The sequence below is a fragment of the Scatophagus argus genome, chromosome 14 (assembly GCF_020382885.2).
Source record: "Scatophagus argus isolate fScaArg1 chromosome 14, fScaArg1.pri, whole genome shotgun sequence".
In the NCBI taxonomy this organism is placed as follows: Eukaryota; Metazoa; Chordata; class Actinopteri; family Scatophagidae; genus Scatophagus; species Scatophagus argus.
In genome coordinates this window covers 19,562,505-19,589,398 of record NC_058506.1, presented here as the reverse complement: position 1 = coordinate 19,589,398, position 26,894 = coordinate 19,562,505, and the positions used below count along the sequence as shown (strand labels likewise).

The 26,894-nt window shown below is 43.1% G+C and overlaps 1 protein-coding gene across 1 annotated transcript; it reads right to left on the bottom strand.

Annotated features, from left to right (window-relative positions):
• Window positions 1-1,054: 1,054 nt before the first annotated feature.
• Window positions 1,055-25,200, bottom strand: klf5l (Kruppel-like factor 5 like). Its single transcript, XM_046410817.1, has 4 exons — window positions 24,920-25,200; window positions 13,999-14,938; window positions 12,680-12,739; window positions 1,055-4,181 (listed from the first exon to the last, which is right to left on the bottom strand). The coding sequence occupies exons 1-4, from the start codon at window positions 25,058-25,060 to the stop codon at window positions 4,003-4,005; spliced, it is 1,320 nt and encodes a 439-aa protein (XP_046266773.1). The 5' UTR covers window positions 25,061-25,200; the 3' UTR covers window positions 1,055-4,002.
• Between the last annotated feature and the right edge of the window lie 1,694 nt (window positions 25,201-26,894).

Below are 26,894 nucleotides of genomic sequence, written 5' to 3'. Positions count from 1 at the left end.
TAAATCTTCCACATAAAAAAAAAAATAAGATCCAAGCAGAAAATTCAGTTACACAAGCCGTACTGTAGATTCACAGTACAAACGCCTGAAGAGTACATTACATGTTAATGTTAAGGGCGTAGTCCCAGATGATGAGGCAAATCTCTGAGGCTCCTTGCTGAAACCATCTTGGCACAAACATAATGATTACTTTCCCTGCCAGCAAAATACATTAGTGGACCCCACCCTACCAATTTATACCTGAATATTCAGACTTGTGCTTCTTACTTCACTGCAGATTTGCCCCCCTGCTGCCCCCTCATCAAACCAGCAGGTTTCTTTGTGTCACGCAGTCCCAGTGGAGATGCCTGCTGTCGCTGTTACCTTTCACCTGACAGGTATCTCCTACCACAGAGGAATCAATGCAGGACAATCATTAACTTTGTCTCCTCTCAGTTTTGGTCAAGAGCTGTCAATAAGGTCTTTTTAATACTTGACCCAAACTCTTATCTTCTCACAAATGGGACGTTATCGACAACATGCAAAAATCACGCCCACAAGCAGATCAAGAGTGAGCTTTTAAAGCCAAGATTTATGACTCATACCACATGACTGACAGCTGAACTCCAAGAATACCAAGAAAAGCAACGGAAAAAAACTGCTGCATACAACTGAGTGGGAGTAATTTGGCATGTTTTTTTTCCCCCGTTGTTTTTGGTTTGAACCATTACGATAAACTTTTACGTTTTTGTGTTCTTTTTGTTGCCATACACACCCATAAATACAAGCAACCAAGCCTCCAAACATAAGTCACACAACGACCAATAACCAACTTGATCAAAACTTTGAGGCTGTCAAGGGAAAAAGACAAAATTATAAAACAAAAAAATTACGTTTGTATTTAACCTAAAAATCTCAGAGTCGATCAGTCAGGTAAACTAACCATTTATACCAAATGGTTATGCACTTAGCTTTTACGTTTTTATATTTCTAACACGTTTTATAGACAAAGTGTTCAAAGCTGAGGTGTAAAAATGTGCTTAAAGACCAAAGAAACAAGAAAAACAACCCAGCATTATTTTATGAATCCTTTTTTATTTCATTCCAGTGTTTTGCACAAACAGAAAACAGAAGATATACTGTTGTTGTTCATATCAATTTGTACATAAACTGATAAATTCTCTTACACACATGACGTATCAAAAGAAAATTAAACAAGAATTCATATACAACCGATCTAAAATCCCATTAGTTAAAAAAAAGAAAAAAAATATTAATATTATAACAGGAAATAAAACCAAACAAATATTTACAGAGTCTTCTGTTAAAGGTAAAACTACAGTTATGTACACAGTGGGTGGTCAGCACTCCCTCCTTGAGAGAGACAGGAGAACTTGTTTCCTCAGGAAGAAACTTTTAACAAATAAAAACAATTGCAGTGTTGAAATAACAGGATGTGTTTCCCCTGAAATGAACACACGCTGGACAGACCAGGGTCACGCTTGTTTTATCCTCCACGAAGAACCATATGGGTGGAGTCTACAGCCTAAGCACAATACAAACAGGACCAGGCTGCAATAGAGTCAACCAAACTGACTTCCAGATGCTATCCAGATGTTCTGGCATCACCAACCTGTTGCAGTTAAAGAAAAGCTTTAGGAGTTTAACTATCTGCTCATTAAGTTTGTGTTTTTAAAGGGGACAAAGGTGCACAGCAGTACCGATACAAAACACCTGAAAAAAAAAACGTTGGGCAACCTGTAGGCGGTGCATGTTGGCAGGTGTAAAAACTGGTCTGACGGAGACCAGACAGCTCCCCCTTGTGGAGAACCAAATGCTAACTTTATTTCACGATGTTAAAAAGCAATAAAACATTTTTTGAATTTTGATTTTTTTAACACATAAGTCATTTAAATACGCTGACTCACTGCACAAAGTGCTTAAATCAATGAAAAAAGGTCTGCAGGGAAATCTAAAAGTAAAGTGAGATCAGATGGATTCATGTTGAACTGACTGACAAACTGAGCGGTTTGCAATCATAATTCACTGCTGGGTAGATGTGAGCCTCTGAGGTTCAGGATATTTGTAGACTAAATGTTATTAATCACTCGCTCTACTGGAAGACATTTAAATTTCAGTTATCATCCTGACTAACCTGAAAATTGTCGTGTTTGCATTGCTTTGCTGTTCATATTTGTCCAGATGCTGGAAGAGTAAATAAAATAGTGCCTGGTTCAAAGGGCGTGTGCTGTGTAACGAGTGATCTCATTATGGTGGGAACATTTAGATATACAAACCAGCCTTGTCTGTCTGCACTGAAGTGACAGTTTTTTTGTTTTAATTTGAGTGTCAAATCTTAGGGATTGCAGATAATTAAATCATTTTCAATTTCTCAACTTATTGCTTGGTAAAGTTGACTGTTTCACATTAGGCAACTGTCCAATCTCATAACATGCACTGAGCAACAATTCTTTTCTACCTTTGTCAGTCAAAAATACGCGGGCATTCAGACAAGACGCAACTGACGGCGACTGTGATCAAGTGAACGTTAACCTGTCTTTACTCCAGGGCTGATTCTGCAATCATCCTCACTGTGCTTTAAAACAATGAGGAATGATTACGTAACAGGTCTATCCACACAGCTCTTCTTTGCTCGAGTGCTGAACAAATGCGGGGAGGGGGGGAAGCCCAGCGCTGAATGAATAGAACCTGCAAGCAAACCGCAAACTGTCGTCAGAGGAGCTTGGTTACCGTGGCAACGGGTAATGTCATGGATACAAACATTGGCAAATCGCTCCGCTCTCTCAGCTCGACAGGAAGTACCTGCGCTTATTAAATTTTCCATGGAGAATCATCTGATTGTTACTGTTGTTGTTGCTTGTTTACTCTTTTTTTTAAAAGGCCATCTCAAGGAAGGTTCGACATGGACTATTTCTCATATTGACATCTGATGTGTAAAAAAAAAAAAGTCAAGTATAAATCTCAATACATTCGTTGCATTTTCAGACACAGACACACACACTCGCACACACACAAATATATATAAACAAGTATTTACAAAGGCAGGATGTAAGGAAATACACTTCCACCTCTCTTTGAAGTTCATACCTAAAAATGACTAAAAGATGGTGATGACAACGATGAAGTTGGCGGCAGAAGAAAGTGTTTCCAGAAGGAGTCCCAAACGCCACAGATCTGGTGGCTGCAGCATTTGCACAAGGTGATGCATGTGGGGTGTGTTTGAATGTACATCTGCTGTGTGTTTTCGGAGCAGCTCATGTTTTTAAATCGACAAACCTCATGTATGCAGTGATGAGAACAGACACCAGAATCATCCCCGAGTCCCTGGTAGATCATTAGCTCTGGCGTTTAAACCTCGGCAAACACCGTTGACTGATAGCAGACGACCAGCCTTATCTCAGAACGGAGAAAATGACAACCTGGCGTAGCACCACAGCTAAACAGAGAGACACTTTGCACGTTGTAAAGCCAGTTGTGACAGTTCTGTTCACTGGACTGAAACTGACTGAGATCACTCAAAAACTTTTCGCTTCCTTGCATTTCATTTACTTACTAATTCCCACCGTTGATCTCCTTCCATGTTGGCATGTGGAAAGTGTAACCCGCCAGGTGACTGACACACCTGGTGTTCTTTCCACCTGCCTGAGAGGAGTTTCACCAGGAGATCATAAAGTATAAAGAGAGCTCCCCTCAGATCCACCCACTGAACAGGAACTGCAACCAGGCAGTTGGTGCAGCGGCAAGGATGTGATCCCTCACCGGCTTCCCACCCGCCAACACCGCAAGCTGTGTTTGTCTGTCTGTAGTACTAGTGTATAGATCTGCTATCACTCAACTTGATGCTAGCTGGGAGAACCAGAACACACACAGGGTGCACGGGGATGATGCTGGTCCTGTATCGGTTCTGTTTCTGGTTCAGGTGGCTGTCGTGTGTGTATGTGTGTGTGGATACTGCTCTGTTTGTGTGTGGTTAGGCGTATGTGTTCGTGTGGTATGTGTGTGCTAATTCTGGTGGCGCTTCATGTGCAGGGCCAGGTGGTCCGAGCGGGAGAAGCAGCGGCTGCAGGCGACGCACTTGAACGGCTTGGCTCCGGTGTGTTTCCGGTAGTGTCTGGTGAGCTCATCCGATCGGGCGAAACGCCAGTCGCAGTTCTCCCACGTACAACGGTACGGCTTCTCGCCTGCAAGAGAGCGGAGGGCAGAAGTGTTTTTGTGTGTTTGTATCATGCTGTTTTTTTACATTACATTTTGCTGATAATACTCATGTTCTTTCATTTAAGTAGCATTTTGATTTGGTACGTCTGTAACAGAGCAATTTGAGACACAGACGAAAATGTCACAAATCGAAACCGCAGTGTGTTTGTTGAGAACAAACCTGCACAGGATACTTTTAATATGAAAAGTATCGATTGGCGGAGCTTCAAAAATGAAACCCAATGCTGTACTGAGCTTTGCTTTCATGTCACCTGCCTTCTTTTAAAGCACGTTCTTGTGTTTCTTGACTAATCCTCCTTTTGGAGCAAAACTTAAAAAATAAAATATATCTCTAACTTCTTCTCTTGCTTATTGTACCTATAATACTGACCATCTAGTACATAAAGCATAACTGTTTTATAAGGTAGCTTTGGACAAAAATTTATAAGAAGTGGGAACCCGTAAAAGCGCTGAAGAATGACGAGCAGAGCAAATCTAACACGACACTTATCCCTCCCCACCCTAACACTGGCATTTCTCCGCTGTGCCACGACGTGCTATTGCCAAACAGTGAGCTAATCATCAACAAAGAGAAAAGAGCCATGTTGAAAAGGCTGGTATGCACACAACAGAGAAAAAAATGTCATCTTTCATAGCCGAGATGGAAATTAATGTCAGAGAATCAATGGAAGGCATGAGCACAAACAGAACTGAAGAGGAGATGACTGAACAATCAAACCGTGGTTTAGTAGTTTACAGAGCCAAAGTAAAAGAGTTCAGGACATAAAGGATCAGATCGTCTTCAAAATCAAGCAGGGACTAAAGTAAATACTCTTTAGCATTACTTTTTATTATCTTGTAATGCCCTCCTCCATCTTTTCAAACAAGCATAAAGCTGGTCGTTGTAGAGTTTGAGCTGCCACAAACGTCCTAAGTTGTGTCCTTTGGCTGACAATCCACCAGGAAACTCTGCTATCAGCCAGTGTTGAAGGAGGAAGATGCCCCTCTTTGGCCGTTTGGGTCATTAAGTGCTCATTACCAGCGTGGGCCCGTTAGTGCTGATTAGATAGCTCATGCTATTGACCATCAATCACTTAGTGACAGCTATTAGCGACAGGGTCCAAAGAGCACGAGGTGGGGTGGGGGTGGGGGGTAGTTTGTTTGGAAGTTTAAGTTTAGGTGTTATAGCTTTCAAATAAATGTTTGGAGAACCACGGATCTCCCCTTTTCTCTGCTTTAATCCAACGAGCACCTTAGCTGCACAGCAGAGACTCAGAAGCACTCAAGCCTCCTATCAGGACAATATCCTGTTTCTCGAGTTAGCCGCTCTTGATGTGTGTGTGTGTGTGTGTGTGTGTGTGTGTGTGTAGAGGCGGAGTACAAATGTCTCCATATAAAAGACTGAGGCTCTCGACTCGCAGGTGTGTTTGGTTTTGCTCTATTGCTGCACTGTCGGGGTCAAAAGCACAGCCGCTGCACTCAGACTATTATCCCCCAGGGATGGCAAACAGGCCGGTGAAATACGACACATCCACACACACAGAACAAACACACTCGACTGGTGTATATTCCCAAACAAGCTGCCAAAAGGTCAGGTGAAAAGCTGTTTCTCCCTCCTTCCATCCATCTATGCATGCTTTCATTTTCCTTTAGTCTAAAGGACAGCACTGAGTTTTGTTGACCAACTAATTACCTGTGAATTGATGAGAACACTGACTGAAACATCCCTCACGAGGGGGTGTGTGTGTGTGTGTGTGTGTGTGTGTGTGTGTTAAATGCCAAGACACTGTTCGCAATTCATCCCTTTTGGCTAAGTTCATGAAGCTGTAGGTAGTGACCACCTCAAACTGAAGTTTTTATAAAAATACTGTTTCCAAGATAGATGAGTTTGAAACAAACAAACAGTCTGGTGTTGTGACACGACTGGACGACAACTGCGATCAATCTAGAAGCACGTGGACCCTCGAGATCGAGATGTCCCTTTACTTCTGTTTCCAAACGTCACATGACCTCATTGAGTGGCGGATCCACACTGTGTAAACATACCAACAGAGCAGCCACCAAGAGGCACCACCGACTGGATGAATTACCTCACGTCTCTGTCTTCAGTGGCTCACTGTAAGTAAGCACTGTGGGTTATAGCTCGCGACATGGCGAACGAGAAGCATGTGAAGAAGCATCTTTAACGCAGTTGCAATAACACAACTGTTAAAGTACAAAGTGATAAGGTTTATTTTGTAATGATGTTTCAGCTGAGTGACTCATTCACTCTGCTGATGTTTCGCAATGCATAGTTTCTGCTCTCCCACTTCCGTGTTTAGCATTTGGAGGCAGGTTAAAGGTGCAGAATTTTTCTAATAACCAAAACAAACAAAAAAAACAACAACAATATACAATACACAAATATAAACTCTCTTAGTCCTCACCACCTTGAAGTGTGTGGTGGTTTCTGTCTCTGCAGAGATCCTGCATGCTGCCTGTACTTCTTTTTATTATCTTACTAACTGTGTTCAGGATGTGTGTGAGGGTCAGCGACAAACAAAGTCGATGGCCGAGTCTCATTCCCAGGTCATACCCACTTGTGGCTTGGCAGCTACTGGGAATGACACCCAATTATTTTTGTCGTTCACTTCACCTTTAAATGTTGTGTTTACAAACAGCAGCTAACAAATTCTGTACAGGACGTCTTTAACTACCAATCATGGATGATTTTTGGTATTTATGATCTCCCTTAGCATGTCAGCTCACCGCGCTGTTCTCGCTGAAAGACGCCTCCTTTGAATTTAAAAGGCATCAACGCTCGAAAAGCTTTTATTGGCATCTATTCACAACAGACAGCAACTGTTTGATCAGGTGGTCAATGAGAAATGACCAAACTATTATCTCTCTTTCTCAAGCGCATACACTAATGAGAACACGCATGAATAAACCATAATGGACCAACACACACACACACACACACACACACACACACACACACACACACACACTCAGAAACGCACAGGCAGCAGCTACAGTGCATCAATCACTCTGGGACAAAAAGCTTTTGTCACAGGCTGATGTGTAAGGAACAGGTACAGCTCGACCTCTGATTGCGGCTGATTTGCTACTTCATATATACAAAATGAGCTTAAAATCAAGTTTATAGAAAGACAATGCATGCAATATGTGTATAAGTTGACAATAAATTATTTAAGTCTCTTAATTCCAAACTAGAAATAAAATCCTACTTGGTTTATCTTTTTATGTACTTTTGCCTGCCCTGTTCTCAAACCACATCCAATCCTCTTTTACCTCAAAACATTCACGCCCAAAATGAGTGCACAACGTCTTGTATAACACGTACTACTATAGCACGTTAATAACATTTTAAAACCATCTCTGCCTGGTTTTACTGAGTCAAAGAGCAAACACTTTGCTCACTCCTGGACGCCCATAAACTCTTTGTGGACCTCTTAGCTTTATCAGTTAGTGTTTGTGAAGAGGGCTGGAGGGTTCCCTAATCAGACTGATAGCCTTCCACTCTTTACACACACACGTACACACACTAGCACAATTACAAAAGTCAATGTGCAGAGTTCAGATGGCAGCAGAAGCCATGGTCAAGGCTGTTGTGATAGCAGATAGCGATGATGCGCTCCGACCACATGCACATCGACAGCCACCTGAGGGCTCAGTGACTGCTCTTCCAACAGGTAACACTGAAGCTGGTACAAGGACTCAAACCGACAACCTGTCAAAACCCAGTTTACTGACGTGTTGCTGGGATTAAGTTTAGAACGAGAATATATTTACAAAAAAAAAAAAAAAAAAATCAATGACGTTGATGGGGTAGAATATTGAATATAGACACACTTTGTACTGGTTTCAATTGCGTATATGTCATGAAAGGGATGTTTGACACATCGTCCTGCCTTTTTTGGAATCTGGGTTGTAATTTTTCAATGTAATCTGAAAAGTAACACTCAGTTAACTCATTTTAGTTACATTCCACTACTGGTTGTTATGCAACCCAGGACTATCCTGTTGAGCCTGTTCGTCCGTAGACAGTTTCACAGCAGAACGATCCAAATCTATCTGATTTGGTAGAATTAGAAAGTAGCTTAGAGCTCAGGCTGATTTGGAGGAGTCTAGTCAAACACTCCTTATACATTAAGCTCTTAACCTGTGTCTCATGCAAGCTGAGCATCAGCCATGAGCCAGTCTCAGCATGCACTGTGTGGCATGCAGGATGCACACTAGACAGATCATAGAGTTCACACACAGATAAACACGTTTACACCAATGTGACCTAAACTGCTTCTTTCTGACCTGAAAATGCAGCAACCTGCAGAAACTCTGACCACAGAAAGGTTTTCACGTTGTGAAGGGACAGCGTACACCATGCCCGAGATAAGCAAAACCAAATTTGATATGCACACATCTAGAACATGAGCTAATCTCATCAGTCAACATGACTTGATTTGGTAAAACCTTGTGAAAGGATTATCGCTCTGTAATGGCGATTGGTACATGTCAGTGTTTGTAAAGGATTCTGCTTTCCGCCGATTCCCAACATGTTTTACCACACCATCGCCCTTACACAACTGATTCCCAGATTGTCCCATTCACATTTCACTTCCAGGGAACTGCGGCAGACAACGTGGGAGGAGGTTTAACCACATCACAGATTGCCGACACAAGTGCTGATACAACATGTTGGTTAGTGCCACTGTGACGCATTATGGAGTGGACACAGAAACTTCCCCCTTCGGGGGGCGTTCCAACACAAAACATGCTCAGATAGACAAGCAGGGACACATCAATAAGTCGACTTATCAATTAGTCTACTACAGAAAATTGAATCTGCATTTTTTCAGCAAAAGGGCAAACAGGTTTCATCTCCTTAACCGTGAGGATTTTCTGATTAAAGACTGCATTTTATCATTAAGTCTGTCAATCACTTTCTGTGAAATGTAAATAAGCGTGCAAACACTCAGAGAGCAAATCTGAAGATCTCTTTGTGTGAGAAAGATTAATGGCAAGAATCTATATGAACGATAAAAACAATAATTATTTCTGGAGCCAAGCAAACTGGAAGTGATTTAACAAGGCTGAAATGTGGGTTATGTTATCTCTCTTATTTGCTGTGGACAGGAGACATACATTCTGTATGAACCGAAGGTGTGAACAAGCTTCAACTCTCAAGTAGGCAAACAGAAAATAGCATTAATCAAATCTGGAAAAGATAAAACATGAATAGATTTTTGCAAGTCGGAGATTGGAAAAAAAAGCGACTTCGTTTTGAAACGTTTTTAGGCTGATGCAAACACGACTGGACTAATTCAATAATGCAGTTTTTAAAAAGGTATGCTTAGAGTCAAAAGATTTATCATTAGCTGTTATCCAGAAAGCATCAAGCCTTCAAGTCTGTGTGTTATCTGAAGGGGTGGAAAAATGAAGTTAGGGCCTATGGATGATTTGTCCTGAAGGCAGCACACAGATACAAAAGAGAATGAGGTCCTAGGAAAGAGCCTTGAGGAACTCCCCAGTTGGCAGGATGCAGAATAATCCTTATCAACGGCGAGTTGTCTGTTTGAGAGATGGAACTTAAAGCAGTTTGGAGTAACAGTGACAGGATATTCAAGATCCAGATCACCAAGTCTGTGCAGGATTTGAATAGAAAATGCTATATAATGAGACAATAATGGAGCAGTATATGACTGTAGATCTACGCCAAGTAGACGCTCTGGTCAGATTTTTATTAATTTTGCTTGATTTACATGGAACATTTTCTCAGTTTCCACAACTCAGCTCAATACTTGAGCCTGATGAGCCATTATCAAATGAATGCAAAGCAAGACCAGGCAAGCCTGTTTTTGCCAGATTGCAAGTGAAGCCCATTTGTGAGAGTCACCGATGGTGACCACAATGAGTAAACAAGGCCGATTCTTTTTGTACAAGTCCTGGACACGCTGCAATCTGTTGCATGTTTCAGTTGTGCAATTGCCTACATGTGAAGTGATTATCAGCTCACCAAATACGGCAAGCAGTCAGTGTTGCTGATTCACACAGAGGAGTGTCTGTGGCTTTCTTAGCAACACTGGAGAGATTTTAAGTGTGCCTTAATGCAGCGGTTCCTAACCTGGGGGTCAAAACACACCCAGTAGGCTGTGAGACGACTGAAGGAAGACGGTTTCCAGAGCTTCCTTTAAACGACCAATGTGTAGGATTTAGTGGCATTAAGTGGTGTGGTTGGTGAGTGTGTCGTTTGTCCATTCTGGGCTACTGTAGAAACATGGCAGATCAACATGGCAGACTGAATATATTCCATTTCTGCCCCTAAATTCAACAAAGTGGAACATTAATTGTGCATAACAGAATATTTTTACCTTTGACATGCTTGTAAAATGATTCAGATGAAGCAACCTGACAAGTAATAACTTCTCTTTGGTTGAATCAGCAAACATTCAACCTGTGATAAGCAACTACAGAGAGACACAACTTTGATTTGAAATGACAAAAGCAAAACAAGTTGGGAATAAATATCCCACTGGATCTCTTTGAAACTGTTGCACATCACAAAGCAGCCCAGCAAAGAGAACCACAAAAATTTTGCCTACAGGGAGCAGAGGAGCTCGACTGTTTGATTAACCAGTCTGATATCATGTTAGCAACAAGACCTCCTACAGCTGCCAAATAACTTTACAGCACTGCATCGACAGACAACCACAGATGATTCAACTAATGATAAAGTGCTACGCCAAAGACCATTAACTTGTTTGGTCACCTTTGTGCTTAGCCAAAGGGAGCATGATCATGCTAAACAGGCTAGGGGACAAAAATACTGGCAGTTTTCACCACATTCTTGAAAGTGAGGCGACGTTGGTAACAGTGCAGCAGCCACTTTGTGAGCTGGCTGAGTAAAACATACAAACTTCCAGCTACTCCTCACACTGACCTTTCCTTCTGGTACAGTTTACAGGTTACATTCTTGTATAATTTATCGACGTTTTCACTGTATTGTGTTGTTTACTCTTCTCACTGCATATTTCATTGCCTGTTTGTCTTTTGTGCTTCTGCAACAACCAAACTTCCCCACTGGGACTCATAAAGTTTCATCTTATCTATTTACGACCATGGAGAGATCTGTTTCTATTTGCGCATTCATTCACGTGTTCGGCTCTTTCTCCCTGTCACTGTTTTCACACTGGAGGAGCTTTTATCGCATGAGTAAATCTCCAAAATCCAGGGCTGACACTGCTGGGAGTCCACAGGTTTCAACTTACAGGAGGGAATCACAGTGAAACCAGCCTTCCCCCTTTATGCAAACCCCCCACCTTCCTCCTCCTTCATCCTCTGAAAAGAGACTGAAAAGCAGGAGTAACTGGTTTGGCCTTAGTGTTAACTGTGTGTCTTCCCTCTTTTTTTCCCCCTCTTTCCTTCATCCTCCCCTCCTCCCTCCCTTCTTTGTTTTCTCTCTCTCTCTGGGGAAGCGAGGACAGGTATGAGCACGCACACACATGATGGAGGAAAAAAAGCAAAAACTCTTGAGCAAACTAACGTTGCTTCTATGTTGTTTGTTCCTTTTCTTTGCGTTCTTCATTCCTACTATAGTTGCAGGGTGTGTCGAAACTGGCGGCGTGACAAAATATGCAGTATACAAAAAACATAAACTGAAACCAAATGAACTCAAAGCTTCGTGGTGACTGGATGTTCACTGGTTTTATTTGTTTGGATTCTGACAGAACATTGTCAGAAGTGAATTTGCTCTGCAGTTTGTACCCCTGAGGTCTAAACTAATATTAAGGTTCTTACGGTCATATTGTAACTGCGTGAGCACACACACTTTAATTATCCCTGTTTTCTTTTCTTTTTCACTTGTCATGAGGTTGTGTGCTGAGAAAGCATAACACGGGAATAGAAAGTTTTTAACTATTTGAAATCAGGCAGTGATCAGACAATGATATAATTAATTTAGGCAGAGCGCTGACATTGTGCCTGCATTTATCGATTGGCATCGTCTGCTCTGATCCCTTTTTCATCAGTGTCTCATTCATCAGTTGTTTACTAGCTGAACTGTGATGTCTAATCATACAAACTGTGCTAAAATGGTCAGTTAATCAATTAGTAAATCAAAAGACAATTAGGAGCCAATTATTTTGATAACCAATTAAAAGTTTCAGTAACTTTTCAAACAAAGTTTTGCTGCACTTCTGATAGTAAATGAAGAGTCTTTGGGTTTTTTGGTCAGACAAAGAAAGCGACCTGAAGATGTCACTTTGGGCTCTGGGAATATTTTTTTTTGACATTTTATACACCAAAAGACTGGTTGATAAATAATGATAATAATCATTAGTGGCAGCACTACTGGTCACGTTACTGTACATGAAGGCTGATGTTATGTTCAGCCTTGAATGAAGAAAAACGGTAGGAAAATACAGGCAGTTGGAACGGACAGAATTTACCCTTCACAAAACTGATTCAGCAGTTATGTTTTTTTTACCTGTGTGCGTCCTTTGGTGCGCCTTTAGATGAGAGCTCTTCGTGTAAACTTTGGTGCAGCCTGAAAAGAAATCACAGAAGAGATCATGAGGCAGGCTGACGGTGGACACAAGGTTCACCTCAGGCACAAAGCTGTTGTTATGTGAGGAGAAAATGTACTGTTTCTCTGGTTGTTTTTCGCCGGTGAGTATGACGCACCAGTGGACAAACACCACTCAGTCACATACTCGCAGACTGGCTGCTGAGGGAACACCAGGACCGCTGGTCTCATGCACTAATTAATCACGTTCACAAACACAGCTGATTTTCTCCTGGACGGCAAACATAATTTAACTGCAAAATATCACCATTTTAGTCATTAGCCTATTGACACATCGGTCGTCTCAGGAATAAGGCAGCAACCTGACAAATTCTGCCATCAAGAAACGAACTGAAAACAACAGAAAACAAAATCATCACACCTCATTGACTTTTCTTTCTTGTTTTAAACTAACATCTTACAGGCTGAACATGAGGCTACATCAGCTCTGTGTTTTTTGCAGCCTGGCGTGAAGCATGTTAGCAATCTGGTTTCTGTTTTTCCTGTATTGATGCATTTGTGCGTTTAAGCATGTAAAAGAGGCGGAGCATCGCTGAGAGATTTCAATTTGTGTTTTTGCTTAGGGACTTATTTACACAGCAGAGGTAGAAAGCAACTTGCTGAGTCTTGTTTTCATTAGTTATTTGTGTGGCAAACTTATTGCTGCCCAGGAAGCTGCTGACGGTGTGTGTCTTGTGGTGAAAATTAAATCATACTGTACAGCAGCAGCCCTTTTACTCATGTAGTACAGGCAGGTATCGCATACTGTTTGCAGGTGGACTATTGCATCAACACATGATCACCGCTGCTCACTCACCAACATGCACTATGCAGCAGGAAAGTGCCAGGACAGTCAACAAAAAAACTGAAGAAACTAAATCAAAAGGTCTGGCAATAATTGGGAGCTATCATTATTGCACAGGCAGTTATCCAGTAAGAGGAACCCAACAATCAAGAAGGGGTTTGTGTGCATGAGAGCCTTTTCACTCTTTTCACCAAAGAGAAAAGCTGCTGCTGGGTTTAACTGCGGTGCAAGTCTGCTTATTTTTTTTCACTTATCAAACAAACTAGTCTCAAATCTATTTGAATAAACTGTAAAAATGTAAGACGTTATCACTGAAATCCATTGAGACCCCTGGAAACCAAAGATGTTTCTGCCCTAGTGGAGGATTATTGTCTCACTCTAACACAACATAACTCTTAAAATAAGACAAACATTTTACTGTGAATAAAGCAAAGACCTGGGTAGTCACAGAAGTGGATCCTCCTCTTCTCCAGCTCTGGGTTGTTCCGTCTGTTGTATTTGGGACCTGTCAGGACACCTTGGCCATGTGTCATCAGCAGGGCATGTGGGGACAACCCCTTTATTCCTGCCAGACGCTGCTGATACGGAGGCGGGGGCTGTGGTGCTAAGCTGAGCAGCTCCGCCTGTCCGTCTGGGCTCCCTGGCTGAGAGTTTGGGGGTGAGGGTGGCAGGCTGTGGGCTCCTGTGTGCTGGGATGAGTTGGTCGGAGAGGCCTGGTAGTAACCGTGGTGCTGCGGCAGGTGGTGCTCTGCCATCATGTAGTTGCCATTGGTTGTTGGCAATGAAACGCTGCCGAGGTGCAGCATGGTCCTGCCGCCGGCGGAGCCGTGTGCAGGTGGGTTGGTGTGGGACAGAGTCATGGTGAGGTCAGCACAGCTGGTGATGGGCATGTGGTAGACCTGCTGTTGGGGGGCTGGGGGCCCGATGTGAAGCTCTGTGTCCAGATTAGGCTGCTGCTGCTGCTGCTGGGACCCAGCGACCACACTCACCACTCCTCCAGAGCTCATGTCTGGTTTGACAAAAACATTGTTGACTACAGGCGGCACGCTGAAGACCGAGGTGAAGTCCGGCAGGGCCTGGGTGCCGGTGGTGCTGTTGGGGATGGAGCAGGGCACCTCCAGCCCAGGTTCCGTCTTGATCTGCTGCGGCGTGAGGGTCTTGGTGTTGGGTCGGTAGAGGCCTGTGCGGAGGTGAGTGGTGCTGGGAAGGATGACGTTGATGTTGAGGCTGTAAGGGGTCGAAGGTTTGTCTTCTGAGAAGTACTCGTCGACCACGGAGGCGCTTTCTCGCCTGTATTTCTTGTCACCAGTGTCAGCTGAGAGACTCAGCAGAGGACTGTTGACCTGGGGAAGGTATTTGTCCAACTCTTGTTGAGTCTGCAAAGAAAGGAAAGACGTATAATGAAGCTGCCATTTACTTTGTTCTCATTTCTGCTGCTAATAAACAGTATTTGTTTAACACACACAAGAACAGAATTTTTGTTTAACTGCCATAATTATTTTGTGAGGTCAATGGGCTGCGGAGGGTGATAAGGCGGTTGTGACGTGCCTCAGGTCCACTGAGACCACAGCTACAAGAACTGAGTACAGTTAAAAGTATCTAAATACACTGTGGGGGAGAGAGACAGCAGAGCAACTACTAAGAAAGGATAAAAGAAGAGTTTCAGAGAAGTTGGTACCGGGTCTTCCTCCTCCATCCCTCCATCGTCCTCCCCTCCTTCATACATCACATTCCTGTTTCCCAGTGGAGCTGACTGCCCTGACAAACCGCCGGGACCAAGACACGGGACTGACAGCTGAGGGGGACTTTCACCTCTTGCTCCTTTTTCCCTGCAGGGCAGCACGCTTGGTTGGAACGAAAACCTACAGACTGCCAAGTCGTAAAAACAAATAGTGCTAAGAGGTATTGGTGTTCCTGCTCTCGGACGACGATGATGCAACCGCAGTAATAATCCTTGACGTTTTCATACAGATATGCATCAGTTTTGCAGCTGATATAAAACAGAAGACTGTCGCCACAGGGGCAGGCTTTTCCCTTTGCTAATTTAGTCTCTCACCGTATGACAGTTGTTTCCCAGGAAGAATCCACTGGGACACAGGAAGTGATTTTATATTTTAATTTCATCAGGGATGAGGAGAAGATGATGCGACCAAACCGTATGTGTGAAGTGTGAAGCACAGTACAGGTTGAGTAAAGCAAAAAGAAAAGGCCAAAAACAAAACCCGCGTTTCACCTGTGACTTAATAATTTTGTGATTTAAACCAGGAGGCAGCAGCATGAATTTCTGACTGAAACAGTCACATCTTAAAACATGTCATTGCAAGATGGCTATGAAATCTATTACCTTAATTAGCTTCAGTCCTACATAAACACCATTATCTGCCATACTGGTTATTTCACATTTGTGTATTCATATTTTTCCTATGTGTGCTTCTCACTGATCCAACAAGGGTGTGACCTTGTTGGATTTCAGGTATTTCTGCACACAAAACAGAATTTTGAACAGCATGAGAATCAAAACCTGCTGTCAGTTTGCTGTTTGCTTTTGTTACCAGGGCGATGCAGCTGTCAATCAAATCTGACCAGATTTATTTGTATGACTAGTGATAAAAGGTGTGGAAACGGCACCTTTGTTCCAAAGCAGAGAAGCTGTTTTCAGCAACAAGACTGGACAGGCAGAGGAGTGTATGAAAGTAAATTACAGGTATTTTCCTTTGTTTAAGTGGAAGGCATTATCTGATCTTGATCCTGATGAACTGGTGTGAGTGCATGAAGCAGGCAGTCGCTCCTTTAGAGGCGCACGAAGCGTAACGTAAAGAACATCTGCCGCAGAGACCACACACGCACACACAGAGAAGTACACGCAAATGCATAAACACATGCAGCACAAAAAATGCAAAAAAAAAAAAAAAGGCAAATGTATTTATGCATGCACAAATGAAGGCATAGAACACAAACAGAGCATTCCCTCTCACATGGAAGCGACCTCATGCATGAAGAAGAGGAAGGAGAAGAAGATGAGGCAAAGAAAACATTCAGCCAAACCAAAACAAAGACTGAAGGCATGAGAGCGACGCGCTGAGACTCAGACACTGTCAGGTAAAAATAGACCTGCCAGACAAATGTGATCCGCAAAGTGACAACAAATACACAGCGCTGACGAAAGGCCGAATGGGAGGGAGGAGCGACTGGAGAGAGAAAGAAAAATGGCGGTTGTGTGCCTGTGTGCACCAGTCGGGTTGTAGTTTACTTCCATGTGTGTCTAAACTCATTAGTGTGTGACAGAAAACTTCCTCACCTGAAGCTCAGTATCATTAAAACCAATGAGCTTGAGGTGAAGCTACCACAACCAGAGTCTATTACTTTCCAGTTATTACACCAATCCATTTCATTGTGGTCACTGATTTAAGTGATCTAATTAAAGTATTTTTATATCTTGGACTTCTGGTGCCTGTACAGAGTACTGAAGCACCAGAGTCATGAACCAGAGTGCGCAGTGGAGTCCTGGACTGACTCGGCCGATTTGGGACAAATGTCCTAACGAGGTGCTGACGTGTTCGAGGTCGTGTCCAGTAGCTGAACAAGAGGCACAAACAGCAGAGAAGGCCTGTTTCAACACTGTTATTCTGCAGCACCGTCAACACACACACACACACACACTCCACATCCCTCCAGTAATAATCTGCTGATACTGTATATTATCCCACACAAACTTTGAGGGTTCTTTCTGTGGGGGCCCTTCAGCCTGAGGGGTCAGTTTGTCGTGTTTGCTTGCAAAAGTGTTTACTTTGCAATGTTCAATTCACATTTATAGTTTCTGCTTTCATTGTTGGCTCAATAAGTATTTAGTCCAACGACTGAAAACAACGTGACAATCTTGTTCAAAAGGTATTTAAGCTCAATGCACATTTTCATTTTCCATTTTCAGTAGAAACAGCAAAAAGCCCTTTTTGCATATTTGCGTATGCATACGTGCCTGTGTGTACATTTGTACACTCGCACACACACACACAGTGGATGTGTTTATTCAGTCGTGCCCATGGGGCTAATAGGCGTCCATCGCTCGTCGCTGGTGAACTCACACAGCCTTGTCATCGGTGCAATCCGAGCGCTGGGTGAAATAAAAGTCTCGGGTATTTACTGAGGGGAAAAAAGGAAAACAAAAACAGCCTCTCTGTTTCCTCCCCACTGAGGGCTCCTGTGTGCCTTTCAGGACGGGACACAAACAGGCCCTGTGCTGCCGGGCTGCTGGCAGCTGGAGCCCTCGGGTGCCCTTGGCCACGTCCCCTGCTGGCCTGCTGTTGATCCCTCTCGCTGTCACCCTCTGCTCTCCGATTTGCTGATTTATTGACATTTCTCCACTCCACTTTTTTCCATGCAGGGAAAGGTTGATGTTATCAACAGAGGATGCAGCTGCAGCAGCTCCTCAGCAGCGAGTTGGGTGCTGATCATCTCGCACCAACAGTCTAAGCCTCTTTACTTCTGTCTAAATGCAGTTCAATCTGCCATTTTCCTAAAGAGGATGGTTAGCCTGGCTTAGATCATTTCATGGCCGTCTGTGAGATGAACTAGCAGCTCTTCTCAAAACAAGAGAATTACACACACACACACACACACAAAATTCTGCACACAAACGCTTTAAAATCCATAAATCATATCCATAAATCGTTTCCTCCCTTTTATGAGAGAGGAAATTAAAATCTCTGGTCAGGGCTTGAAGCCTTCAAGAAGAAGTATGACGACATGTTAACTTCAAAGAAAAAGTGAGTCATGTTTTTAGATTATATTCTAAGAGTCAAAAGAAACCCAACCATTTTGAGCGAGGAGTGCGTGTATGTGTGTGTGTTTTTATATAACATTTAGAAATGTTAGTGACGTTAACTATCCTCGGCACCGGAGTCACGGCAGCCTCAAAGCAAACTAGTTGATGAACTACAATCTTCAGGCCAAGACTTTGTCAGTTAATAATTGGAGAACATGTACAACTGCTCTGCTATGAATCCTTCTGCCTGATAACAGACAGTTTCTTATCAGTTCACTTCAGGTTTATGGGACAAAGTGGGAGTTTCCACGTATTCAGTCACATCCATCCTTAAAGGGCCTTCACATGTTTTAGACCCGTTTACAGTTGGAATCAGCTTGAACTCCAGTGTTCCTTTATGGCTCTTAGGAGCGCAGAGGAATGGTCGCCACTCGCCTTTGGATCTCCATAAAAGTAGTTTGCTTTCTGTGAAGCAGCACAGCAGAAATCATGACAGGGTCATCAATGCGAAAACAAAACCTTTGAGACTGATGAACCGCTGATGGACTCGGAGATATGGAGGCTTGTTTTGACTTCCTGAGCCAGTGCCGACTGAACCGCTGGTTGGACAAAATCCACTTAAAGGAAAAGAAAGCGTGTATGTAGATTTATGTGCTATTCAAACATGCTGTGTACACAAAAATCTCCATAACATTCTGTATTATACATACTGTGTGAGTGATGTATGGGAGCAGTTTTATTATTTTCACGGTTTATGTAAAGTCATGTTGGCTGATAGCAGCCGTGTTGATTACTTTATGGAGAATCTCGGTTTCAGTTCTGTTCTTTACAGTGAACTCTAACGCTCATCTTTTATCTTTTATCTTTTCTGGGACTGAATTATTTGGAAATGAACTGCAAATGTCCTTATGATCAGGTTAACAATTCATCCAAACAATGACCTGTCTCACGTGTTATCCTATTTCTTGTCCCTCTTTGTTCTGTCTTGTCCCACAAAACAGAAAAGGTCCTTCTCAAATTTAGCTTGCAGTAAAGAAATGTCTGGGGGCATTTCCAGTCCTGGATCCAGAGTTTCCTCTGCCGGCACACTGATTTCAGGATTTCACAAGACACTTGGGAATCATTGCTCAGTCGTGCCATCACTTTTACACACTGAGAACGGTCTGAAGAATCTGAACACCACAAGGCACTGCGGACAACAGACCTGTTGTTTGACAATGTGGACGCGCGTATGCAAGGTTGAATGACTTCACCTTTTGTTTTTATTCACCAGAACTTTTTTCACTGTAAAGGGCAAACAGTGGCAGTCATTAAAGAGATTTTTGCAGCTTCAGTGGATGAGCTTCATGACCACAGGCATGAGCTAACCGTACAGTGTGACTGTCTGCGGACGGCATGTGTTGTCTGCTGCAGCAACGTGGCCGGGCATGATGGGTACAGACGACCTCGGCAGACCAAACAATCCGAACAGAGAAGAGTAAAATGATGAATCCCAGACTAACTTGTTGGTCTGCCTACACATCAGGCTGACATACTTGCTCAGACAGTTATGTTTTGGTTGCCAAAATCATGCAGGTTCACTACAGCTGAATGAAATCTCCCAGGGTCTCCATGCTGATCTGTTCCGTCTCTAATCTGTCAGTCTTTATCAAAACAGTAAAAAAAGAAACAAAACAAAAAAAACAGGCTGAGGTGCATCATGTCAAGAATAACTTTTAGCAAACAAGTCATACAAGTAAGACAAGCTGCTATTGGTGCAGCAATGATCAGGGCGTTGATTTATTCTGGCCACAAAACACACAACTTCAAAACAGACAGAGAACAAAAGGCTGTGAGGGTTCGTGTGAGAGGTCGACTGATTTTTACAGGCCGATATCATAACGGCAGTCTGAAGCAGGACAAACCTGACAGTCAGCCGATAAAACAAAATCTGACACGAGGGAAATAGTGTGGAGGTGTGTGTGTGTGTGTGTGTGTGTGTGTGCGTGTGTGTGTGTGTGTGTGTGTGCGTGCGTGTGTGTGTGAGGACATGAAGGGACAGTCAGCCCTCAACAGGTTCACACAACCAGCAGGTTTTCATCTTCCTCTGCAGAGTGAAGCCTCAACAAAAGATCTTTGACTTTGCTAGAATAACTGCATAACTGTTATGATAACTGTTAAGATCTGAGAACACTCATAGAAGTCTGGTTGGTGCAGATTAGTCGATCGACCTCTAGCTCATGTGAAGAAAAATACAGCACTGACAGACTGACAGACTGACAGACAGCCCGACGACAACAACCAAAGAGGATGTTAAACAGAGGAATCAGCGAATTCGAAATTAAAATGTGGAACTCAAATCTCCAATATCAAATCCAATCTATATTTCTGATGAGTTAAGACAAGTGAGATTAGCTCAGTCAAAAGAAAACAATAATCATCACATCACGCTTCTCGTGACCAATCAGAGCGGCATCCTGCGAGCTGAGACTCGCTGTCAGCACACACTCGCTCTGATGCAAATCATCTGCGTGTGTCATCCTGGAAGTCAAATCGTTAGTCAAACCAAAACCACTTCTGCCTTCTGCAACGAGGGGCTGAAAAAGACGGGAGGAAGGTACAACAGAAACAGAAACGTGTGGAAGAAGGTCAGTCTGGTCAAAACACGACTTGTGAAGCGTGAACTCAAACACAACAAGGCCCCTGTGCAATCAAAGCCAGGTTTAAACCATATCTGAGTATTGATCTTCAGGAATCATTAGGCATGACTGGCAACACACTCTTGATCTGCACGCCATGAAGTTACTCTGTAACTTCTCCTGTCGTCTACGCTCAGTCTTACAGGAAACCCTTTGGTGATATAATGACAAAAGAATCTGGGAATTGGTTTCATATTAGTTACTTATTCTGCCATTACAGCTGAGATACACGAGCAGATTAATTTCAGAATAAAACCTAATACTGTTTGGAAGAAAAGTCAAGGATAAACTTCCAAAAGATGGACAGAAAACCCATGAAACAACACAAAACAAATGAGACCTGATGATCTGTCAAAGCTCAGCGTTTGTCTAACAAAATGCTGTTCAGGATGGTTCTTTCATGACACAGAACCTCTCAAAGGGTAAAGATTTATTCTTTTTTATGGTGTTTTAAAATTCCAAATGACTAATCTAATAATTGTAAACTAATCAGTTGTAAACTAAAGAATCTTATCACTGAATTTGATCCAATCCAATATGCAGAAAGATCACAATTACAGCAGGTTTACATCCAAACTGAGCAGGCAGATTTGTTGTCAGTAAGGTTACATTACAGAGCCAACGTTGCAGAATTGTTTTGCTAATCAAAGACCTGTGTGCTGTTTATGTGCAGAAGTGTGAGTAAGATGACTGCTCAGAGTGATGAACCCACTCTGAACCCTGCAGGTCCCCCCGCCCCTCAGCTCCACAGACATTTTAGCACCTTTCAGCTTGCAACCTGCAATTTTACTGTTTCAGTTCTCATTCTCAGCTGTCATCAGCCTCATTTTTAGATGTTTTCACGTTAAATATATGAGAATAAAAGCCCAGTGCAGTTCTGAAAACAAGTTGCTTGTCATTTATATTGGCTACTTCTGCAGAAAAAAATGTAATTAAATGTTAAATTGCATGCATGTTTCTGTGTTATACTCACCAATAATTAGTCCAGCATTCAGAACAACTCTAAAAAAAGCTGATACACTCCCTGTCCAGCACCCAGATGACTATAAATAATGCTAATGTTGCTACATGTCTGCTAGGTGTGTTAATAACTTTTTGCTGTTTGCTATAACAACTTCACGTCAGTGTCTGGTTTACAGCTTGTTGCACTTTGTCCAAGTGATCCAAAGATCAACACTCCAAGCCTCCGACCGTAGAAAACTGAACCCACTCAATCCATGTTTTGAGGACTGAACCGCTTTAACAGCATCCTCGTTAACCTTATCACTCAGCTGTGCAACAGCTGAAAGATCCACAAGTTCACTCAGTCGGCAGCAAAAGAAACCTTTAGGCACGCATACCAAAAACTCCGATAAAAAAAACAACACAGACAAGAAGACTGCATGTACGAGGAGCCTCATCAGTCTTTCACTGCTGCTGTGACTTTCTCATGAGGTCGGCCTTTATCATCGTGTCCACTGCCTCGAGGCGGCCTATGGAGATGCGGGCTCTGCTCAGACAGGTCGGGCAACATACTGCTGTCACGACACGGGCTCTGTAAAGCGCTCTTTAAAACCCCAGCACAATGACACAAAGACGAGTCTCTGGGGGAAGAAAAGAAAGTGAAAAAAGGACAGGCAGGCTTTTTCTCCTTTATTGTTTTACCACGAACTCTCTGTTGTGCTTTGCTTCAGTCAGAGACCCGTTGTTTAAAACCAAAATTATAGACGCTGGGAGAAAAGGGATTAAACAGACAGACAGAGAGCGACCTGTGATCTACGAGGAATGTGTCTGAGAAACGTGCTTCGTGCACATTCACCGTGAATCAAAAGCACATCAGCTAAACCATCTCAGGCTGCGGTTGGCATTAATTTGCCTGAGGGGGTAACTATTCCACTTAACCTGACTTCTTTGTTCTTGACAAAGTCATGCTTTGCATAGCATCAAGCTCTGCATGTTACAGCAACAAGGAACGATAGAAAAAGGAGACGTTGGCCATTTTGTCTACCGAAGCCTCGGAGCAAACAGCTGTCACAGACAGGCAGCTCCACGGGTTTTTTTTATGTTCAAAGTAGTCAACATGTCAAGCAATGCATCTGACAACTCAAACCTGTGCTGCTGTGCTCATTTTCATGCTCTCAGCTGCATTAAACAAACCACTTTGTTCAGGCTGTAAAATGCGTCCCTTTATCACACGCCATTAACCGACACTGATGTGCTGCAAGAAGGGCACACGCTGGGTCCATGTGGTTTTACGCCTCTGAAGACAGACATACTACAGAATCCATAGAAAAAGTGTGGGCTTAGATAGAAGAAAGGTAAGACATGAGAAAGAGCGAAGCTACTTGTGTGAGAGCGACACAATAAAGAGCTATCTACTTAAAAAAAACAAGACAAGGCAAAATCGTGAGCCAATGAAAATATTTGAGTAACACTGCTGCACCTGCAGCACTACTTTTAGATTGTACACACATGCAGAAATATATGTTTGGTTAGCTTGACAATGCCAATAAAGTCGGTTCAAAACAGGTCCAGCACGTCACCGCTTTCATTCTGTGTTTGCATAAAACAGGCCTACTTAACACACAACGCTTTGTATGGAGTATGTTGTGTGCAGGTTCAAGACATGACAAAGAGTGAATCACATCCACGTGCATCAACAGCCAAAATGGTGGGTCGAGAAAAGCACCAAGAGACAGGTGAACAAACATCTTCACCCCATCAAATCCGCTGGGGGCTCTGCCTCTCTGGTCATGTGGGAACCTTAGAGGAGCAGAGCACAGTCAGCCTCAGGTGTTGGGGTCTGCTGCCTGTTTACCAAATACCTGGCGGGAGGCCAAACTCAGCAACGTACGAGGGCATCTGGTGTCTTTTTGTGTGCTGTGTCGTGATCACGCAGGGAGCCACATACAATTCACAGCCATCTAACTTTAATGCAGCTGTCATGTCTCCGCTGTGGTCAGATATTCACGTTGAACAAAGGAGGCGACGGCGTGGTCGCGAAATGCTCCTTTTGTACGATTAATTGAGCGAAAAAGACGACAACAGTTACTTCCTGATATGCTCAGGCACATTTCTGGTATTCGCTGAGTATCTGAGACGGACAGATCTATGAAGGAATGATGGAGAAGAGGCCATTTTGCAGACCTGTCTAACAGTCAACCTGCTCCTCCGTCATGTGATCAAATCCCATGACTGAGCAGCTTCTGCGTTCAGGCTCGATTCTCATAATCTGGAGGAAAACTGCATGTGTGTGCAGCTCTTCTCTGACCCAGCTTAATGTTCGTGCATTAAATTCATATCGACCACACGGCATGTATGAGATCAGCAGGAACAATAAACGTGTTGTTGCTTTTCCATAAATCTTAACAGACACTGAATGCACCACCTTTACTCCCCAGAAATAACTGTAATTACACAGCAGGATTAAACTGGATAGAATCTATGTAAGTATATTCATGCAAATCATATCAATTAAAAGCAACATAAACTAAATTTACTAAAATCAATCTTCCTTACATACACAATTACAAATAAAGTTTGATTTGAATAGTTTGTATTGGAGAACTGCCACTTGCTGCTCCAAACGCAGCTCACAGGTGAACTTTACCTGCGTTTTCTAACCTGTCAGGTGTCTGTGTAGGACTTTAACCTGCCCGTACAGGTGAGCTGCTTACTTCCACAGGTAAAAGCAGCCTGACAAACGGAAAAAGGGCGCACAGCGTGAGCCTCGTCGGGAATTAAATGCTTGTTGGCAGCTTTGTTTATCCTCTAAACGACTTTGTATTTTGACTGAAGCAACACCTGCAGCCACAGCGTCTGTTAAGACGTGAAAGTGAAGGTTAAAAACACAGAGAACTTCTTAAACACCCAGACAGGCCGGACCTCCGGTCAACCGGGAGCCCGGCCATCCGCAGCGGGTCGGCGGAGTCTCTCACCGCGGGTTTGACGTCCTCAAACACGGACGCGTCCTCGGCGCCGTCCCCTCCCGACATCCTCACCGGCTTCAGCTGCGTGAAAACCGCCCTCTCTTCTGTCGTGTGCGGCGGATTCATGGCCAGTCCTACACTCGCTGCCATTCAAACTATTATTCAAATAAAACTTCTTTGGGTTCTAAATACATAAAAGAGTTTACTGTTAAATGCGCCCGAATGGACCTGAAGGCTACGGAATAATCCCACGGCCCTCCCCTCTCTTCTGCCTCACAGGTACGTTTACCTGAGCTCAAGTATGAACCTGCTACCTGGAGGTGACGGGGAACACCCTGCACAGCCAATGAAAGCAGAAGATGGGTCTTGTAGTCCAATCAGCTGCAAGGAGGGAGGGACTCACCTGAGAGACTGTAGGAGGGAAGGAAAAAAACTGGAAGGCATCAGGCAAACTAACCACAAACACACACATTAAATGCAACTACACTATATAGACAAAGGTATTGGGACACCTCTGTTTATTGTTGAATTCAGGTGTGGTATGGAGCTACTTTTCATGGGTTGGGCTCAGCCCCTTACTTATGGTGAAGGGAAATCTTAATGCTTCAGCATACCAAGACATTTTGGACAATGCTATGCTTCCAGCTTTGTGGCAACAGTTTGTTGAAGGCCCTTTTCTATTCCAGCATGACTGTGCCCCAGTGCACAAAGCAAAGCTCCATAAAGACATGGTTGGATGAGTTTGGTGTGGAAGAACTTGACTGGCCCACACAGAGTCCTGACCTCAACCCCATCCAACACCTTTGGGATGAACTGGAATGGAGATTGTGAGCCAGGCCTTTTGGTCCAACATCAGTGTGTGACCTCACAAATGCTCTACTGCATGAATGGGCACAAATTCCCACAGAAACACTCCAACATGTTGTGGAAAGCCTTCCCAGAGGAGTGGAAGCTCTTAGAGCTGCGAAGAGGTCGGGGGTGGGGGGTTTGGGGGTGTCTGTGACAGCAACTTCAAGCTTTATTTCTACAGTCACACTGATGTTAATTTATTTTTTCAAAGAAAAAAAAAACCTCCTCTGCTGTGATGAAAGCTGAATTTGAAACTAAAGAAACTAAACATTTTTTCAATAATGTGCATTCCCGTCACACATAAAGAAATAAATGAGTCACTCGGGTAAAGTTCACCTGAGGTCGTGCACAGTTACCGCCTGTCGTGTTCCACAGCAGACTGCTGACAGATATTTTGGGATGTATAGCAGACAGTAATGTGTTCCAGCTTTGGTCATTTCTTGGAAGAAGGGATCATTACGTGTGCACTCGAGGACACAGGAAGTAGTTGGAAGTTACAATGACTGTGCGTTTTATTGCATGTTACGACCTGTTTAGCAAATGATGAAGCTTTAGTTAGGGTTTGTAATGATAGGAACGCACAGGAATAATTTAGTTTGATGGCTACGGATTTAAAGATCAAGTGTGTAATCATAAAATGAAAATAAACATATTCTGAGGCAAAAGAAGTCCAGTTGAAATAAAAAAGCCAACAAAGAGATACCAAGCACAAACAAGGCCAGAGAGTTTCATACTTAATCCTCAAATTCATTTCTTTCACTGACGCTGAGACACACTGAGGGATTCTTCACATTTCACTTATGGCCAAATGAAATAAACATTTGCCAAGTAAATGTGACAGCTGTGCAATTTTCTTGTAATTTCAGGGGCTTGGCTCCAGCTGGATGCAACAGGATACACTTTAAGAAAATGACTATGTGCACTAACAGGCTTCTGCCCTTCACTGTATCCAAAACAATGTGCATGCTTATTTATTTTAAAGACGCAGGAATGAATTGTCCTCTAACTATTATTATTTCTATGCTAAAAGACAACACACCCTTATATGGGAAATAAAAACAGACTATTTGCTCCAGTGTTGAGATAATCCAGAGTCCTGTAAGTGCTGAGGTTATTTTAAACAGCGGCGAGCGTG

What these genes read in the sequence shown, in the direction of transcription:
- klf5l (XM_046410817.1), bottom strand. Translation starts at nt 25,060, where the DNA reads ATGGCAGCGAGTGTAGGACTGGCCATGAATCCGCCGCACACGACAGAA. An exon ending in CCACTTCTGTGACTACCCAG is followed by an intron (nt 12,740 to 13,998) that starts GTCTTTGCTTTA and finishes ATTTCTTTTCAG; the next exon opens with GCTGCACCAAAGTTTACACG. An exon ending in GCACCAAAGGACGCACACAG is followed by an intron (nt 4,182 to 12,679) that starts GTAAAAAAAACA and finishes GCTCTCTTGCAG; the next exon opens with GCGAGAAGCCGTACCGTTGT.